General features: G+C 42.7%; 1 protein-coding gene across 2 annotated transcripts in view; it reads left to right on the top strand.

Annotated features, from left to right (window-relative positions):
• Positions 1-20,631, top strand: part of CLVS1 (clavesin 1) — a 199,282-nt gene that overhangs the window by 10,697 nt on the left and 167,954 nt on the right. Inside the window, exons 1-2 of one of the 2 annotated variants that reach the window (XM_037803592.1) lie at positions 2,370-2,398; positions 3,576-4,203. In XM_037803592.1, the coding sequence (XP_037659520.1) occupies positions 3,749-4,203 (455 nt within the window). In that variant the 5' untranslated portion in view covers positions 2,370-2,398; positions 3,576-3,748. Of the gene's footprint in view, positions 1-2,369; positions 2,399-3,575; positions 4,204-20,631 lie in introns of those variants that run through there. The other variant, XM_037803591.1, reaches the window with a different exon arrangement.

Raw genomic sequence — 20,631 nt, forward strand, 5'->3', positions numbered from 1 at the left:
ATCATTGGAAATTGTTATTTAAGTAACAGTCTATTCTGACTTCTGAAATGAAGGACATAGCTTTAATGGGGGATATCTATTTCATTCTAAGTATGAAACCTGGTGACCCTAGCTTGGATGTTCTCTCCAGAAACTTCTACTCTATGCTGAGCGCAGAATAAAGATACAGATAGAAGCAAATTTATTGCAGGTATTATAGATTGAAGGCATAGCTATGTGTGGAAGCAGGCCATGAAAAATGCAATCTCAACTCTCCCCTTGAACCCGTAATAATTTATCTTGGAAACATTGTTGATTTCCCTGAACTGTAAGGTAAGTAGCTTGCTCCCAGCAGCTTTAAATCTTCTGTGGGAGGAATGAGCTGTTGCTATGCCTTGCACTCTTAATGCCTTGCTCCATGACTTGGAACTGTGAACATTACCCAGCAGCCTTCAAGAAGGCAATGATCTAAAATATAGTGTGCCTAAGCAGCATTTTTCTAGGGCAAAAAGAATTTGTAGTTGAGAGATGAAATTAAAAGTCTGCTGCAACTTTCTCATTTAAGGAAAACAGTGCTGGAGGTAGCCAGGTAGAGAAAGGAAACAGTTAATATCCCCTCATTCCAAAAAATACTTGACGGCTTTGTTTATTCATCTTTCTCCATCTATTTATTGAGAACTTACTGTGTGGCAGGCACTGTCCTAGGCAACCAGGATATGGCACCGATCACAGGGAATCCCTCTGCTCACGGCACTAACCCCCTTTGTGCCAGGCACCGCATTTGAAGATACACAGATGAACTCCTTGTCTGTAATGTGGTTTCATAGGGACACACAGGAGGGGCCCTGAATCTGGCCTCTGAAGGTCAGGCCAAGGTTTCTTGGAGAAGTTGACCTTCAGGCTGAATACCGAAGTGTAAAATGACTTAAACAGTGGTCATTCTAGACAGAAAGAGGAGTTCTTGCCAAGGACCACAGAGGCAAGAAGCAGCAGCAATTGCTCAGTGTGGCTTCGTAGCTGGTGAGGCAAATCCAGAGAGAAAGAGAGAGACCCCGTGATGAAAAGTCTTGGAAACTATAGTATATAGTTTTATACTTTATCCTAGGACGATGGGAAACTGTTGATTGATTTTAATCAAGGAATGACAGAGCAGCTTTCAACTGCAATCCAGAGAACAGATTGGAAAGGGTTGGCAGCAAGGCACCAGCCAGAGGACATTGCAGGAGTAAACAGATGGGAGGTGATGTGGCCTGAAAAGAGACCATAAAAATGGGAATGGAAACAGGTGGACAGATTTAAGAAATGTTGTGGAAGTGATTGTCTGGATTTGGGTGGTGAGGGAGAGGGTGAAAGAATGGTCGATTCCCAGGCCTCTAGAATGGGGGACTGCAAGGAAGACGGTGGCATAGACTAAGAGATGGAAGTTCTGGGGTATGGCACTACGATTAGTTGAATTTGGAACATATTGAGTTTGTGATGTTTACGGGACGTCTAAGTGGAGATAGTCAGTAGGCTGTTGGACGTGTAGCCTGAAGATCAGGAGAGAGAGAGATGGACTGAAGTTTTCTGCATATAGATAATCAAATCATGGAATATGGTCCTGGAAAGCACCAGCATTGAAGTGATAAGTCCGGAAAGAGAAGACTGACTGGGCATGGACAAAATGCTAGGAGAAAAATAAGAACATTTAGAGTCACAAAAGAATGGGAGAATGGGTGAGAGAGAGTTTTTAGAAGGATGAAGTAGTCAATGTCAAATATTGAATAGATGTCTCCCATAATGGGTACCGAAAGTCATTAATTAGATGTAGCAACATAAAGGTTATTCATTGGTAGGGTGTCTGTCTGTCTGGCTTTGCTTGGAACTGCCTCAGTTTTATGTCTGTTTTATGTTGTTCCAGCATTGTTATTATTAATGTCCCCTAGTGTCTAGGTTTAGATATTAAATATATGTTGATTCCTGTCATCAAGGACATTGGTAAAAGCAGTTTCAGCAGAATGTCAAGGATAGATTGCAGTGGATGTGGGGGTGAGTTGGAGGAGGAAGACATCAAACAAGGCAGCTCTTTGAAGAGTTTGTGCTGAGGCTACTAGAAAGGGAATTTTAACATGAGATGGGCAATGAATCAGGTGGATTTTAAGCTTCTTCCAATCCTGGGAATCTAAGATTATAATTCATAGTCCTGTTTTCCTTTACTATTCTAGGTACTAAAAATCAGTGAGAAGCAAGACTCTGTTCTATTTCTTGTTTTCACATATTACAGAGCTAAGTGCCATTTCTATAAAAATATACTTTACAAAGCCAACATTTTGTAAGTGAAATTATTTTTATTTTTCTGTTATGTTGAAAATGGATGCCAGTTACCGGACCTGTTTGTTACCTCCTCCCATATCTGAAAGGCAATATATAGCACAGACATGTGAGTTGATTGTCTCCATTAAGAAATTACTGCTAGTCTTCAGCCAAATAGGAGAATTATGTTGTCTTTTAAGTTATTTTATGTGATGAAACACTAACAATAATAATTAGATGGAGGATTCTGTCTCTTATTGCAGATACTGTGACCTAGGAAAGCTAGGAAAAAAAAAATGTTTCCACATTTATTTCAACCAGTATCTCTTCTGATTTTCCCAGGTTAGACCAAATATATGTCTGAGAGAGTTTAAGCATTCATATTTAAAATGAGAAAGACTCAAATAATATGGGTGTGTCTCTTGATACTATATAGGTGTAGAAATCACAAGAGATGGTTCCCAGGGGATTAAAACAATCATTTCATAAGCTAAACTGTATCTCAGGACAATAGAAAAATCATATACGATTGACTGGTTTTCAGTCTGTGTGGATATTGGGTTACGTAGGGAACCAAAGAAGTGTTTTAAGTGCATTTGCCTTCCTTGCAGAAGAGTGACAAATACAAATAATAAGGCTGTTTTTTAAGGTCCACACATGAGCATGCTTTCTCATTGCTATTGAATTTGATTATTGAATATCAAGCTTTGTTCCGTAAGTCTGCTCCCTCCCCCAACCTTTGGAAGATTCCTTTGAGTGATTAGTTACCTGTGGGGTTAAGGTAGGGCAACCTTTACTGTTAAGATGCAAACGGCTGCCTTAAAAAAATAAAGGTGGGGGAGGGTATTTCTGTGAAAGATACTTCGGTTTGAGAAAAGAGGCTAACAGGAAGCAATAAATTAAAGCAGCCATAATTTTCTGCCACATCTAGGCATGTGTCTGCCCCTATGAAGCATGCTGGAACAGAGAAGGCTCTTCATCTCTACTGACTGTTTCTTAGGGCAATTAATACAAGAAAAATCAATTGCTAATCTAACTATATCCTATTATGCTAACTAGTTAATATAACTAAAATGTTCCCTTACATGTTGAAAATACTTGCATGTTATGCATTCATGTTGTCAATTTAAAAGTTATGTTAAATACCCCATTTTAAAGATAATTTACCACTTATTCTTTGAATACCTGATCTAATCAAAACCACAGCCTAATACACTGTTTTTCTATCTAAGCTCCAAGCAATTTATCCAGACTTTCTTTGTATCATCTCTGTTTTGTTTCTCTTGTGTGCCTTTGTTTTGCAGTAAGCAATGGCCTCAGTTTTGCTTCTCTTTTGGATGGCAACCACCACGTAGGGGTTGGATGTCCTACTACTTTCCAGGAGCAGAAAGAAGACCCTCGATTTGTCTATTTTGGCAGCAGCCTGGCAGTAAAGAAACTGTTGAATGCGCCACAGTCTCAGCAGACCTTCAGGTGAATGGGCCCAGTCTCTTTTCTTTCAAGATACCAGGAATTGAGCACTTGGAAAGGAGCTTTGGCCAAGATGACCCACTTACAGGCTGGACTCAGCCCAGAGACTATAGAGAAAGCACGCCTGGAACTGAATGAAAATCCAGATGTTTTACATCAGGACATTCAGCAGGTCAGGGACATGATCATAACCAGGCCTGACATTGGGTTTTTACGTACAGATGATGCCTTCATTCTGAGATTTCTCCGAGCCAGAAAGTTTCACCAAGCAGATGCCTTTAGACTCCTGGCCCAGTACTTCCAGTACCGCCAGCTAAACCTGGACATGTTCAAAAACTTCAAGGCGGATGATCCCGGCATTAAGAGGGCTCTGATTGACGGATTCCCTGGAGTGCTGGAAAGCCGCGATCACTATGGCAGGAAGATCCTTCTGCTGTTTGCAGCCAATTGGGATCAGAGTAGGTAAATGTAGATAGTGTCTTTACTTGGTTTCTCTTTTCCATAAGCATAGTCACTGCATGCTTGGGGCCATGTAACTTAACTGGTAACTGGCTTTCATTTCTTAAAATATATTTTACACTCCAGCAAAGTGTGTTTTAAGACCATTGGTTTAGCACCATTAAAAAGCGATTTCAGATTTGCTGTGGTATTTTAGAAGAACAGAATCATAGTGTTGGGGTGGTAAGAGACCTTGGATGTTGCTATTCTATTCATCGAAGTGGGTCATTTATTGTACTAACACTGAAAACTAGTGTTCTAAAAGAACCATATATTCTGTCTTTGTGTTCTCATGGTTACCAACAATAATAACGGAAATGGATTCAGTGGGTGGCTTTAAATCAAGTGTTTTCAACACATGTAATAATTTCTTGGATCCTCTCCATGACTTTAATAGCCTATATTTTTTCAGAGTGCCAGAACTTTCTATCCAAATGCCTGCTAGACATTTTCCCCCACAAGTTCTATAAAGAGCCCCAAACTCAACATGTCCCAAATGGAACTTCGCATCGTCCCCACCACGCCTGCTCTTTCATCCATCCAGTCTCTCAGACCAGAAATCTGGGAGTCATCCTTGGCTGCTCCCTGGGCTTTGCTCCTTACAGTCCATTAATTGCCAAGTCCCACCCTCTCCTTCTTAAAAATCTCTCAGACCTCTTTACCTGTCTTTGTCCCCCATTGCTCTTGCCGTAGTTTGGGTTATCAACATTTCTCACCTATATTTCTGTGGCAGCTTTCCTACTTCCCTCATTGGCATCCCTGCCCCTCATCTCACCCTGTCTGAGTCATTCTAGTCTACACCATAGCAAGCATGTCAGTCCCCTGATCAGAATCCATCAGTGACCTGCAAAGCTTCAAAGTAAAGTCAGGCTTTCTGGTCTACCTTCTACATCTCGTGCTCTGTTTCATTCATCCTCTTCCCCTCTTCACGTTGTCTGGTCCAGCCAGATTAAAGTACAAGCCTTGCCTTGAATAACTGGTTTTCCATATCTTCAAGTCTTTGAAGTAGCCCCTCAGACGTCTAGAGGAGAAACAAACTGCCCCCATCCCAATCCCAACCCCAACCATGCCAGACACAGTCTCCCCACTGATTCATACCCATGTTTATGGTTCTTCAGGAAGGTGGCCTTCATCTACTTCTCACCCCAACCCTGTTTTAGTTAGGTACCCTTTCTTGTTTATACCTACATTTTAAAGAACATATAGGCAAAGTGTAAGCACCACTGTGATCATAGCTAATATTTTTAAATGCTTACCATGTACTCTGCTACCATGTACATATCTATGTCATTTAATCTACCTAACAACTTCAAAAGATAGGTATTATTATCCTTATTTTACATTTGACAACACAAGACGTTGAGAAGCAAAGTACCTCCTCAGTGCCACAAGGCTAATGAGCTGGTCATCTGGCTTTGGAGTCATCTTAACCTGGTTTTATTGCAATTAGGGGTCTACATGCATCCTCTTAGCCTTCCCACCATGACTGCACGTTCCCTTTGGGCAAGCCTGCATCTTTTTCATGTTAATCTCTTTGACACATGGCATAATATCCAACAATTGTTGAATGAGAAAGAATGAATCAATCTCCAAAACTTCCCTGTGATTTAAGCTTTCACAGAGAGATCATCATTGAAATATTTATTTTACTTGAGGAGACCCAGCTTTAACTTAAAGGATATACATAATTAAAGGGCATTTCTAGGGGGCCCCCCTTCACTGCCTCACATCACTTTTTCTCCTCTTGAAAATAGCTATTTGCCATTGATAAATTGTTGATAAGTTTCTAGGGCAGCCTAGCCGTAGGAAGGTATTTGAATGCTTGAACATCCTCAATCCATGTCTGGCCATTTCGGTGCCTGGATCTGGGCTACTCTGTCACTGTGTACGCATTAATGACAGATCCCTTATTACATTGCTCTACTGATTAGAAAGGTTTTCGGATCTTTACATCACCCATTCATCATTCACTCAACAAACGTTTGTTGAGACTTCGTACCAGGGCTTGTACTAAGTTGCTGAGGACAGTAATGAAATCCCATGGTCCTTGCCAGTGAAGAGCCCATCGGCCAGCAATGGTGCAAACATATAAATAGCCAGTTATCTAGACCATAGGGTAATTCCTCCTGAGACACACAATCAACACAGGACATCAGTGTTACATTAGAGGAAACAGCGTTCCTTCTGGGAATGGCACAGTGACATTTTGGATTTTGAAACAGGAAAATTTTGATGATTCTGGAGAATAATCATGCTGACTGCATGTGTGCTTAGTTGTTGTAAGTGTTCTAGAACTTCCCTCTGCTAAGGCCGACCATGCATAGAACACAAATAAATGAGTAAAATATCTTATTTTGCATTAGAATTTGTTCTGTATGTATCTCAAAACTTGCTGCTAAGAAATAAAGATAAACAAATCTCCAAGGGAATAATCCAAATGTTTTTGATGATAATAACCCTTAAGAAGCTACTTCATTTCTCTGTTCCTCAGTTTCCTCCTGTGTAAAATAAGAAGCTTGAACTAGGTAATCCCTGAGATGCCTTCAGGCTTTAATGATTCACGAATGTGAAGCTCGATCAGCCCAATCTTATGGATGGGAAGGGATTTCAAAATTCACTTTATAAACTCCTAATTTTGAAGTAAATGCCCTCCCTCTCTGTTTCTCTCTCTCCTTTCCCCTGCTCCATCTCTGTCTCTTTATCTCTCTCCACCCTCAATGGCTGGTTCTATCTGAGGCAATTTTTTTCAAACTGAACAATAATATTTGTTCCAAACCAACAAGAAGGAGGGGATGACAAAGATCAAGGGATGTGGTTCATTGCTTGGCACATGGAATGCACCCAATAGATATTAGCGTCTGGTATTAGTATTATTACGTAACACCCTACTACAAAAATAATAGGCACAGATGCTAAATAAATTAAAAACAGAGACAAGAGTACAATATTTGAAATGAAAGTGGGGTGATGAGTGCAATCTGCCTGCTCGCCAGTCCCGAGCACCTGTTTGTTTTCTCCCCAAACATGTTTTCTGTCCCACAGACCCAGCCTTCTAGGGCCCACATGGCCTGAAACTGCTCGTGCAGCTTTGCAAAATGATTACTTCCTTCTCATTGGAGGCCTGAGATGACTGTGAAGTGATTTGAATGTCTCCTATGAAAGGTTTACTGAGATTAAAATGGTTATTAATATTTATTAAAACTATGTAAATTCCATTCATCTAGACCCAGACATCATGAAGCAAAAGTGCAGAACAGTGAGTGATGGGAAACGCTTATCTTCCAAAGGCGGGTGCTAGATGCTCTCCTGCTTGGGTTAAGGGTGGGACTGAGGCCCATGCAGTGTTCTGGTTTGCTAAGCTGCCCATTATGCAAAAGGGGATTTATCAAGGGGATTTATTAGGCTACAAATTTACAGTTCTAAGGCCATAAAAGTGTCCAAACTAAGGCATCAACAAGAGGATACTTTCACTGAAGAAAGGCCAGTGGCGTCGGGAAGACCTCTGTAAGCTGGGAAGTCACATGGCTGGCGTCTGCTGGTCCTTTGCTCTCGGGTTGTGCTGCTTTCAGCTTCTGATACAAGTGGCTTTCTCTTTAAGTGTGTGGGGTCTCACGTAGCTTCTCCCAGGCAAACTCTGGGCTCCATCTCTTAGCTTACAATATCCAAATGTCTCTCTGTCTGCATCTCCAAGCATCTGGGCCTGTGTCAGCTCTGAGCTTTCTTAAGGACTCTCTCCCTGAGCTCTCTTAAGGACTCCAGCTCTCTTAACTAAGACCCACCTTGAATGGGCAGAGCTACATCTCCATGGAAATAGTCTAATCAGAAGTTCCTATGGACAATTGGGTGGGTCACATCTCCATGAAAACAACCTAATCAAAAGATCCCACCCACAATAGGTCTGCCCCCACAAGATCAGTTTAAAAGAACATGGCCTTTTATGGGGTACGAAAGAGATTCAAACCAGCACATGCCACATTCTGGGCTCCCTGAGCCTCCTCCAGAAATTGGGCCACAGCAGAGAGTTCCCTGACTTTTGTGTTTGCTGAGGCCACCAGACAAAACCAAAATGAGTTAGACTACATCAGACCCCACTATTTGTTCAGAGTCAGTAGAGTTCACATTTCAGCCCACAAGATTGGTATGAAATGGAGACCATTCCTCAATGAACTCTTTGATCTTTCTCACCTAAGCTAATATCAGCATTGGTGAGAATTCACAATTTGTCCCTTTAAGATCCTTTAAAAGTATATTTATTTCTTGCTTCTTTCTGAATTGCATGTTCCCACCAGGCTGATTTGTCCACAAGTGCCCTGGAACTGGAGAGGGAAGTCTGAACACTGAGGGGCACATCTATTTTTTTCCTGACTTTCGTTCATCTAAAAAGAGTTAACTTGCTCAAACTCAATTTCATTAACAAAAATGGTTGTAATATTTGGCTTATGGGGCTGTTGCAAGGATTGGTCCCAATCACCCTGCCTGACGGTGTCCAAGAGGCAGAATAGAATAGCAGTAAAATGTGCAAACTCTGGACTCAGGATGTTGGATTCAAATCCCTGCCACCACCACTCCCCCAACAAGCCATGTGACCCCAAGCAAGTTGCCTAAATTCTTACTACTCTCAGTTTCTCAGCTGTAAAATGGTGGTGATGATGACAGTGGGTTAGCGCTGGTTGTTGCTCAAAAAATGGGGTCCATTTCTTAAGAAAAAAAATCAAATCAGGCCAATATCTAGGATACTCAGACACAAAATGTACTGTCTAAAGACAGCAGTGTTTGAATCCATTATCTTCCATCAACAAAAGTATAAAAATACAGCAGAGTCCCCAAGCCACCTGGCTCCAAAATCCCCTCTTGACAGCTCAGTTGTGGCTGGGAGACTCCAAGTCAGCTGGTCTTAGTGCTGTCACGTATCGGGTTTATTATATTCTCAGGATATAGACAAGCGCTGGGAGAAGCCAGATGATCAAAGCCCTGAAGAGCACCACAATCATATCCATGAGTGCTGTGTGAGGTCCAGCTGGTCCCCAAATACCTCAATGGGGGTGGCTGGGACAATTGGATACATATGCTAAGTTCCAATATGTAAAATCACACTGCACATTAGTTTTGTCAGTGAATTGCTTGTTTCTCATAATCAGAAGCACAGATGTCAGCAAACAGGTTGAAAGATCGCTGAAAATTTGGTTCTTTAAGGAAGATGGGCACTCTAAGGAAGAGCTAAGTTAGGATAATTTCAGAGAGAGAAAAGGAGGCTGATGAACAACTTGCTTACTACCTTCAGGTCTATAGAGTTTTATAAGAAGGTGACGGATCCAGTAGGCTTTCTCTCCCCCAGAATACAGAATGAGAGGCCAAAGGTTTGGATTGAAGCATGACAAAGATTAGTGACCTGAGCTGGGACCGAGGTGAGGGAGTAAGGCATTAGCCACAGGGGCAAAAGTTAAGGGGACTGTGTTGGTTTGAATCTATGTGTCCCCCACAAAAGCCATGTTCTTTGATGCAATCTTGTTGGGGGCAGATTTATTAGTCTTTATTAGGGTGGAACCTTTTGATTGAGTGTTTCCATGGAGATGTGACCCACTAAACTGTGGGTGAAAACTCTGATTGAATTATTGCCATGGAGGTGTGGACCCCACCCATTCGGGGTGGGTCTTGATTAGTTCACTGGAGTACTTAAGAGAGCTCAAGAGCTGACAAAGATGCTGATTCTTGGAGACGCCTGGAGACGCGGACAGAAGGACATTTGGAGATGCTAAGCTAAGCAATGAAACCCAGAGTTTGCCCTGGAGAAGCTAAGAGAGGACCCCCAGATGCTTAGAGAGCAACCCCCTGAGAAAAAGAAGCAAGGATGCACAGGAGCTGAGAGAGGAGCTGAAACACAACCTGGGACCAGCAGATGCCAGCCAGGTGCCTTCTCAGCTGACAGAGGTGTTCTGGATGCCATCAGCCATTCTTCAGTGAAGGTATCCTCTTGTTGATGTCTTAGTTTGGACACTTTTATGGGCTATAGAACCATAAATTTGTAGCCAAATAAACCCCCTTTATAAAAGCCAATCCATTTCTAGTATTTTGCATGATGGCAGCATTAGCAACCTGGAACAGGGACACACACACAAAACTCAGTGATACCAATAAATAAGTTGCAATGCAATATTTTTAAAAATCAAAACTAATGCAAAAAAAAAAAATCCCTGATGAACAAAAATCAAAGTTTTAAAGAAGGCAGGATCAGTATGACTGGTGTTTTTTTGAGCCTGAGGCTCTGACGAGGCTCTGATTGTGCTGAGACCAAGTGATTTCTCAGGGGAAGAGCTGTCAACTGGCTCCTGACTGTATGTGATATTACACTGCACAGTTAAGCCTTTCTACTCCCAAGCATTTGCATGTTCATTTTCTTATTTAAAGCTCTTAACTATTGGGGAAGTTTCAGTGGCATCACTAAGTTACAAATGACAAAAATGAAGGTTCAAGGAGAAGGTGCTTTCTAGCTGTGGGGGGATATGACCCATCCATGGAAAACCTCAGGCTCAGACTCAGGGCTTCCAAGTCCAAGCTCATTCCCAAGACATCTGGAGCCAATTGTTCACAGCCCCTGAGCGGGTTCATATTTCAAGATACCCACGGAGATTTGGAAAGTCTGTAGGTGGATTTCTTGGTGGTGGGTGAGTGCATGCATGCGTGAGTGCAAATGAGTCACAGTGAAGAAGATCCAAGGGTCTAGGAAGAGTGGTTCTCAAAGGGAGCACAAATGAGATTTGGAGCTGCTTGGTTCTTAATGCATAGGACTGGGGTGAGCATTGTGGAATGTTTCACATCCCCTCCCCAGTTTGTTGTGACAATCAACATGACCACCTCCACATTTCCAAAGTCCATATGGGGGAGCTGGAGCCCCCTTTGAGAATCCCTGGTGGGAATGTCTTAAAAACATCCTAATATCAACATCAATAGCTACCATTTTTCAACCACTTATGTGTCACTTAGGTGTGTATTTTATATACATAATTTCTAATCCCTACCACAGTTCTGCAAGGATCTACATTATGTATGTAGGTAATGGGTAACAAAGTTGAGATTCTTCCTCAAGTCTTTCTAAATGTAAAGGCCATGCTTTTCCACTAAGCCCTATGTGGTCTCATGCCTACCCTGAGCTCAGAGTTTCCAGAGACCCTTGCAATCAAAATCTGAGTCATTTGTGTGCTGCTCAGTGACAGAGGGGCCCAGGGTCCAAATTCAAGGGTTTGTTCACATCCTCCCCCAACTCCCTCTCCCAGACACAAAGCACAGTGCGGATGGTAAGATCATTCCCAAATGCGATGTGCACAAGAAGTCGGTGCACCAGAGTCGAGATGATTCAGGAGACTCTACTGCAAGGGCCTGCCCAATCTCTGATGTGAGTGGGATGAAAGGAAGTGTAGAAGACCTCATCATTTCAGCTTGAGCAATATGAAAGTGGATGAGGCTGCTGACCAATAAGCAAGACTTATTATTCTTTGGCAGGATGAATTCAAGCCTTCTTCATTCCTTCATGAGTTCATAAACATATTGCAAGGACATAATAGTCCTGGTTCTGGGTCAGTTCTGGAGGTTCAAAGGCAGAGTTCCTGTTCAAAGGAGCTCATGGTCCCAGAATCTCTGACAGCAGTGCCCTCCAGTCATTAGATGGAATGGGAAGAAGGATGATGCTAGGATTTCTGAACTTCTTACCATCACAATTCTGAGTGCAAGGACCACTGTCATATTTACTTTATAATGCATAAAACAATCTGGAATTGGTCTGTTCTCAGGGAATGGGTGATTTTCCACTCACCTTTCTTAGCGGCCTCCAGCTGTTTCTAGCCACCTTGTGCCATGCAGTAATTTACTTGACGGAGATGCTGGATACAGCAGCTCCTTCGAATGTCACAGTCCTTTGCTGACCTGTAGCAACCTCCAGAGGGTGACAGGGGCATAAGCACCACCAGCTCTATGGTGCAAACCAGTAACAAAAGACAAGCATGAAGGTTATTTCTTTTGATTAAAACCCCGAGGGAGTGGGTGGGCTAGAACTCTTCCAACTATAAATACATCAGCTGATTGAGGTTTGCCTTTGGTTTTTGCAAGAGCATAAAGGAGCTTTCAACAAGTAGCAGGAGGTCTGTGCTTCATTCAATTTCAAAGTCTTCAGTATAAGAACTTGTGACATGAAAGGGACAGATCTCTAATGTATCATTGCAGAATACGGGTGGACAAAACAAGAGGAGGAAGGCCGGTGGAATGTATGAGATAACCTCCCTCTTCAAATCCCAAGGTCTGTGAAGAGAGGTCCCCATAGAAACCTTGTGTTTTCCCCACAGAAATCTTGTCAGAATTGCTCAGCAGCTGATCAGTTTTCTGATTCTTATGAGCTTGGGAGTGAGCCAAAGTGAACTGAAGATGGGGAGAGTCATGATAACAGAAACCAACGATATCGAGTGCTTGCCCTATGCCAGGCAGAAATGCTCTCAGGCAGGCACTATTTATATCCATATATTACAGATGAAGCATTGGAGGCTCAGAGAGGCTAGGTAATCTATCCAAGGTCACACAGCCTGTGAGTGGCTAAAATGGGCTGGATCTCAGACCTAAGTCCACAATGAAGATACCATGCTGGCCCAGCTCATCACTGGAAATCATTTGCCAAATTTGGGGGCCACCGAGACATATGGAGGATCTCTCAATAAGGTGTTATCAAGCCTCTGCCAGTCACTCCAGGTCTCAAAGGATTTGAAAAGGACCTCACAGCTCAAAAGGCAAGGCCTGCCATCACCTGGCCCAATCTCACAGAGACCTGGCAAAGAAGATGTTATGGAACCCTCTCCAATCTCTGTCCTTGTTATTTGGCAACAATAAAGGTGGTGGCATTTTAAAACTCCTGGCTGGAATATGTTGTATAAAAGGTGAGCCTAATATGAGCCCAATTTAAAATAGCAATCACAGGGCTCATCAGTTGCTGAACAGAATCCCAGCTCTGCAGCTTACTTCAACCCATGACCTCAGGCGAGATATGGAATTTCCCTTCTCTTGGTTTCCTCATTTGTTTGGTTATAATAAGTAGAGCTGTGAGGATTAAATGAGATACTACATAGGAAAGGGAGTCCTTTGTTGGCCCTCTGTTAAAGTGGTTTCCCCACTTCTACCTCATCCATAGTCTAAAATGTCCAGGATCTGAGTTCATTCAGACAAAGATTCTTGCAAAAACAGAACCTATCTCTATCTCTGCTCTGTGCTCCTAAAAAGCTGTTGATTGATGAGGGGATGAAGTTAGAAGGGTTGATAATGGGCCTAGCCTGCTGCTTCCTCAAAACCCCCGGAAGTGTGTCTGCCTTCTCATATGGGTCAGCCAAACAGTCCTTTGAATATTTCTTTTTAATCCCCTTCTTCCTCCACATAACCTCCTTATCAGACATGCCACTCACATTTGATTCCACTTAGTCCAGGATTCAGCTGCTGCTCTGTCTCCAGTAAACATCCCCTTTCGATTGGGCTCTGGCCCCTAAAGCTGGTTTGTTACAAGCTGCCTCCTGTCTGGTTTGAGTAGAGGGATGAGAGAGCAAGGGGGGCTTCACCAGCACGACGAGATAGAGCAATACAAGCCCCCTAGCTGGGGGCTGCATCTCAGGAACACGCCCAGTGTCCCAGGACTTCCACAACCCTGCTCCCCAGGCAGGGGTGGGGTCTGCAGCGGGAGGGGGTCATTAGGACAGGGGAGCAAGCTCTGATTGACAGCATATCTTTCCAGGCAAGCTGCTCCTCACTATTTCTCACTTAGAAACCTAAGAGGTTGAAATACATGACGTTCAATACCTTGTAGATGCAAAAGGTCTCCTCTGATGACAGAGACTTCGGGGGTGGGAGTGGGGGGTGGGGCAAGAATAACTTCCTCTTCAGAGCTAGTTCCAGCAAGGCACCAACTCGGAGCTGGCTCTCAAAGATTCGACTTGAAATCCTGCCACAACCCTGGGGGCACTGCCCAGTCTGCTCAATGGCCAGTGTCAGTGAAAGATGGCACGTACAGAGGGCGTTCACTGTTAGACTTTCTAGCGGCACAGCTGGCTTCCTGCAGGAGGGCATCGCAAAGCTAAGAGGCTCTTTTCTGTATGATTTGAAGCTCTTCTGAGCTCTTAATTGCTTTGTCCACTTCTCCATCAAACAGGAAAGCTTGTTTTGACCACTTTACAAGGAGGGTGCCCTGGAGCTGGGGGAGAAATCCCCCTAGTATGCAGCCAGATTCCAGCCCCCAGTCTCCAACCCCTGAACATCAGCTTTCTATCAGCCAGCTCTCATGGTCTTTAAATACATTTCCCAGATAATCACTCCTGAACAGCGGTATACAGAACCTTAAACAGCTGCTGGGAATGATTAAACACCCCCGCTTTGCTGAGGTTGTAAATCAAGCTCAGAAGCCATTTATTGTGCATGTACTGTAAAGCAGTAGAAGTTATTGCTGCCGTACTGTAAAATGTAACATCAGACAGGAAAATAAAGAGAGGGTAAATTCTGCTTTGAAGGTTTTAAGGTGATGGGTTGGTTTGTCTTTGCACAATCTCTATTTCTCTCCATTTTTCTATTCTCTTTTGCCTCTTTTTCTTGCCTATCTCCCAACACTTCCCAAGTGTCTCTCCCACCCAAGTGTCTCTGGATCTAATTTCCAACATTTCTTTTAAACAGCCCCCAGTGTTTTCCTGGATTGGAGGAGAGAGTGTTCACATTGAAAACGCTCCCAGGCACTGGGCCCCTGGCTCACATTTTGTTTAATCTTTGCGGCAACTTCCGAAGGAGACGTCATTATCCTAGTTTATAGAGAGGGAGTTTAACCTGCACAGAATTACATAGCTGCCTTGGGGTTCTGGGAGGTTTCTCTTCCCTCTTCTTCCTGCTGCCCCATTATGTTTTGGCTCAGCTGTGGGGGTAGAGCCACTTAATCTCTGATTGCTCAAGATTTGTTGCAAGAATCTTTAATGGCTCCCTAATGAATTGGGTTCAGCCACTTTGCCATATATTTCACCATATAAACCTTAATATTTGGCATTTCTTTCCTGTTCCACTGGAATCAAATGGGTGCCCCCAAGTGGACGCTCCTCTCTCCCTTCTCTTCCCCACCCACCACATCTGTCCCCACCTTTGCTTTTTTAGTTCTTCCTACTCAGTCTCCATTCCTAGCATGAGGTAAGTATGGGTTCTGCAGGGGCACAGATAAGAGGCAGCCCACCCAGCTAGGCAGCTGGGGCCTCATAGAAATTTTCTTGGTGGTGTAATGTAACTTAAAGGAGATGTAAGAGTAAACAGATGAAGGGAAGAAAATCAAGGGAGGCTGTTTGCATCAATGTGCAATGATCCAAATGGAGAAAGAGCTTCTCTTTGGAGAACCTTGACTGGTTCCATTGAGCATCAAATATAAGGGGTCCACATGGTGAAGAGATGAGGTGTAGGGGTAAGCTGAGGCTCTGCTTGCTGTCAAGAATTTGAGCTATGTCTTGAAGTCAAATCAAGTTCTACTCCTCTTTCAAAGCCCATATCCACACCAAGAAGATTTGCCTGTGACTGAGGTGGTGGTGATCTCTCCACTGTTCCTCTCTGCATGCCTGTCTCACAAATCTTTACTGCACACTTTTCCATGCATCAGGGAAGGTCCTGGAGATAGGATGCTGGGTCTCTTCGTCCTTCATTTCCCTGGGCACAGAGCAGGGCTCAGTGTGGTCCTGTTGACGATTGACTTGTGGGGAAGAGGCTGGAACAATGGAAAGCCCAAATGGGGGAGGCTTTTTCTAGACTCTTCCCAATGGCAATATTCTTTCTGAGGTGACTGGAGTTGTGTGCAGTTGAACTTCAGAATGAGGGAGGAAGAGGCCTGGAAGCTTCCATCCGTTCCTTGCTCAGTGATTCTCAGCCTGACATAATGGAGACAGAAAGTGCCGTGGGAGCAGCGGGGGCCTTGAGGACACTGGGATGGAGCCCAGCATGGCGGGTTCTGTAGAGGCTCTGCCAGTGGTGCCTTGAGCTCTGAGTGCTCATTTCTCCATCTGAAGACGTGGATGTGGAAGTAGATTAGTTCCAACATTTTTTCTCGACTCTTAAATTCTGTATTCTAAGTGTCTCATTGTGCACAAGACTGAGCAAAGGAAGGTTTTACATGATAGAAAACTCCATTGTTCTGGATGTCCCTTTGTGCAGAGCTCAGGGAGTGGAAGCCTGATCCCCATGTTTGTTCTGTTGTGTATGGATCCTTCTTTCTACCCCACATCACCCTCACCCTGGCAGGTGTGTGTAGATTCTGTTGCTAACACATTTACTCATGAGCTTCTGATGGGTTAATCCATCAGATAATTTTATAGACTGCATGTTGATTATGATGTCACACTACCTCAGGGAGAGTATTTCAGTTTGATATTTGATCTGTGAAATCTCTTCAAATAATGCCACAACGTGTCATTTACCGTATCTCTTTGTAAGGGAAAAGGGTGTTCCAGAGAAGTTAGATTTATAAAGGGTCAAGATCTGCTTTTAAGGGTCAATTTTTAAATTTTGATTCATTCTGGTTAAAAAAATAATAACCTTAGGATGTATTAGATACTCCCTACCATTGCTAAATATAATTTAATACTTTTGTCATGACAAATGATCATGACCATGAGGGATATAAATGTTTGTATCCTAGGCTGTGGCACAGCCATCATGACGAAGATTCTGGAGGTATGTAGGGCTTTGCCCCATGTTACAAAACATGGTTTGCCCAGATTGCACTATGATTTATGAGCTTTTTTTGTTTGTTTGTTTTGTTTTTCCAAGCCAAACTGTATCCAGCTTTATTAAAGATACTTTTCATGAACAATCATGATATTTCAGGCAGGGCATAGGCAGACGATTGGTAACAATGTACAACAACTTTCAAACTCCCTCCTTCAATGGACTATCAAAATCAGAAAGCCACTATAGAACCCAAGGAAGTCTTCAACTGATGCTCTGAACAGCGAAAGTTTAGAGTGAGGGTTGGCATTTCACATTTAGCATGTTGTTTGACAACTTTTCACGAGCCGACCCTGACTTTCAGGAAATGAAATGAAAACGGCAGAATTATCGGTTTGAAGATCCACAACCTAAACAAGGACCCTGCTCTTTTGTAAGATGCCATCTCAGGGGCATCACTGAAAGGTCCAAATTGCCTGACATTCTGGTAACCAATTCTTTTGGGTCAGCCCCAGCAGGTTTAAGGGAGTCAAGTCTATGCTGAAGGAAGAAGAGGACATAAAAATGAATTTTAGTATTTCCGTACCACAAGGCATTTGTGCCAAGGTGGCTAATGTGTGTCAACATCAGGGAATCCCATCTCCTGGGAGTAAAAAGGAAGGCTCTCAAATTTAGAGGGAAAAGGTGTTTCCTCCATGTCAGTCCAGCTTCAGAGACATTCTATTAGTGACATTTGCCCCTTCCCCCAAAAACAACAATGAAGTGTTCCGTGTGCTAACAACATAGCTTAAAAAAAAAAGGTAAAACAAAATTCTGCATTTTTATAAAACCTGATAAAAACGAGTATTTCAAACTGTACAGTCGCCAGAAGTACACAGTTATCAAAAATGCACACACTTCAGGGCCTCTCCAGCACCTGCTGCTTTCTGTGCCTGGTCTGTTTGGGCATCTCCATCTTCTGCAGGGCTGTTCCCATCCTTGCCAGCATCAGCTTCCCCCTTTTTCCCTTTGGGTACCTTCTCTCCCTTCTTTGCAGGAGAACGTTTTAGGCTTGGGTTCTGGCTTTGGAGGAGCAAGTTTAGCAGATGACCTTGCAGATTTTCTCTGAGGATCATCCTTTACCTTGGCTTTATCTCCTTTAGACCCCCTTCAGCCTTTCTCTTGGGCATGATGCAAAACAGTGGTGGGAACTAGGTGCTGGGAGCTGAGATGCAGCGGTGTGTGGGCTTTGGTGGGTCCAGGGGTCGCTCTTGCCTCTTTGATTTATGAGTTTTTAAATATCTCTTTTTAAAGTTGCTTCTTACTCCTATTAGCTGTCAATTCAAGTTATTGTTAATGAGATTGTTTCACCCCCTCTCCTTCTAGTTTTCTGTGGATTAGGAAGCCAGAACACCGAGCTTGTTGAATTATATGCTTTGGGTGAGGACCTGTGGGGAATCCCAAGAAATAAAGTAAATGGGCTGTAGCAGTGCATGGATTTTATAACATCTCATCTGTATGCACAGAAATATAGTTCTGCCTAATGCACAGCAGGCAGGGCATGAAGCATTTTCTGTTGCAGCGTCTATTTGGGACTGTACAAAATTGAAAACCCGGGCAGTTCTTCTTCCAAGGTTTCTCCAACCTTGGATTCATGTACCTATACTCCCCTCCAACTTCAGTATCTTTCTTCTCTCTAATATTCCCCTTAGCCTAACAGAAAAGGAGCTGATGCTTTCATTTAAGCTTGGACTAAAACTCACTCCTACTAAAGTGGTGATTTTGTGTTTTCATTTTTAGACTTTGCTAACTGTTAAATCCCATTAGGTTTTATCAGGCAAAATAAAGTAGCTAATCCTTCTGTTTACATTGCACTACATCTCTCTCTTTGCTCCATACCTACTCTAAGGCAGTGGGAATCCAAAAAGCATTGTCTTCCCTTTGGCCCCTCTTCCCAGCTACCACCCCCTTCTCCCTTCACACAGGGCTCATCATGATGTATGTGATCCCATCCACACCACATGGCCGCAATATTTAGAGATTTAAATTTCAACTGCTTTGGCCCCTCCAGTACCCAGGCACACAGGGGCGAGGCAGGGACAGAAACACAGGCAAAGAAACCTGTTCAAGGCCCCCTTGGTGGGGGAGACTCATGGGAGTTCCTTCCTTCTCCTCCAAGGTGACCTTGGCAGTTGAAGCTGCTGTGTAAGTGAGGTCCTTTAGCCTGGTTTGTTCTTAACCTAAGGGCCGAGGTCTTTTGTCTACAGTTGGCTGATGGGAAAATCTGAATCCCCTAAAGTTGTAGACATACATGCACTTGACTGGGGAGAAGGTCATAGCTTCTATCAGATTCTGAAAAGTCCTACGACTCAAAGACATTAAAGAGCCACCACATTAGTCATCCTTATACTGGCTGGACCCTGAGTACAATTCTGGGGTGTACTGGAGAGACAAGCATCTTACTGGGATAGTATAATACAGTGATTGTTCAATGGATTGATTGCTCTATCCTATACCTGAAGTGTTGTGTGATTATAGGAGTAAGCATTCTCATTGTAGAAAATCAAGAAAATAGAGAAAGTATTAGGGCATTAAAAACCATCCATAATCCTACCATGTAGATATAACCACTATTTACATTGAGATATATTTTGCTTACACACCCATGAGCTTATACTATATTTATAGTTTTATGAATCGAGACAATATAACACAGTGGTAAAGACTTCAAATGACCTGGTCTAACTGCTGGGGTATCAGTCAGACTTTCACCAGTTAGGAGCTGCCTGAGGCTGGGCAAGTTATGTAAACTCTCTGTGCCTCGATTTCCTCACCTATAGTATCTACCTTAAAGGGTTGTGGTGGGAATTAAAGGAGTCCACACAAGCAATGGCTCAGAAAAATGCCCAATCCATAGTTAGCACTCAATGCATGTTGACTATTTCTATTTTCTGCTTTTATTCATTTAAATTTATATCATGGTCACTTCATTAGGTTTCTAAATATTCATTGAGCACAAAATTGTGATGGATAATTTAAAACTCAATTTATTTAAAATTCATTACATGAGATATTTAACCTTTCTTCCATTGCTGGACATTAGGCTATTTCTAATTTTTGACCAATATAAATAATGGTACGATGAACATCCTTATACATAAATATTTTCCCACATCTTTGATTTTTTTCCTCCTTAGGATAAATTCCCAGAAGTTGAATTCCTGAGTAATGAAAATGTTTGTGGCTCTCAGTACATATTGTTAAATTGGTTTCAGGATGTTGTTCCAAACTCTCTTCCCACTTGCCTTCTCTGAGAGAGAGAATCCCTCCTTGTCTAATAGAGCAATTCATTATTATCCATGTTCTCCTTGAGCACTGCCTTTTGTTAGTGTGATCAAGTTTTCTTTGTCCCTACTATCCCTACCCCCACCCTTCTTATCTATACTTTAGATGTTATTACCCAAATGTTGTTACTGAAATGCTTTACCAGTAGATTTTGGTAAAAAGTCCCAAACCAGTCAGTCTCTTGATTCTCATCGAGAATAAAGAAAGGACTTTAGAATGCTTTAACTTCACTCTGAACTCCCACATCTTTCAAATCACAGTTGTCTATCATTTTTGTTCTCCCATGGATTTCACCTCACAGTTAACTACTTTTCTTCTTGTTATTACTTGCAATTAATGCCCGTTTAAATTTACCAAGATGTTTTA

The sequence above is a fragment of the Choloepus didactylus genome, chromosome 14 (genome assembly GCF_015220235.1).
Source record: "Choloepus didactylus isolate mChoDid1 chromosome 14, mChoDid1.pri, whole genome shotgun sequence".
Classification (NCBI taxonomy): Eukaryota; Metazoa; Chordata; class Mammalia; order Pilosa; family Megalonychidae; genus Choloepus; species Choloepus didactylus.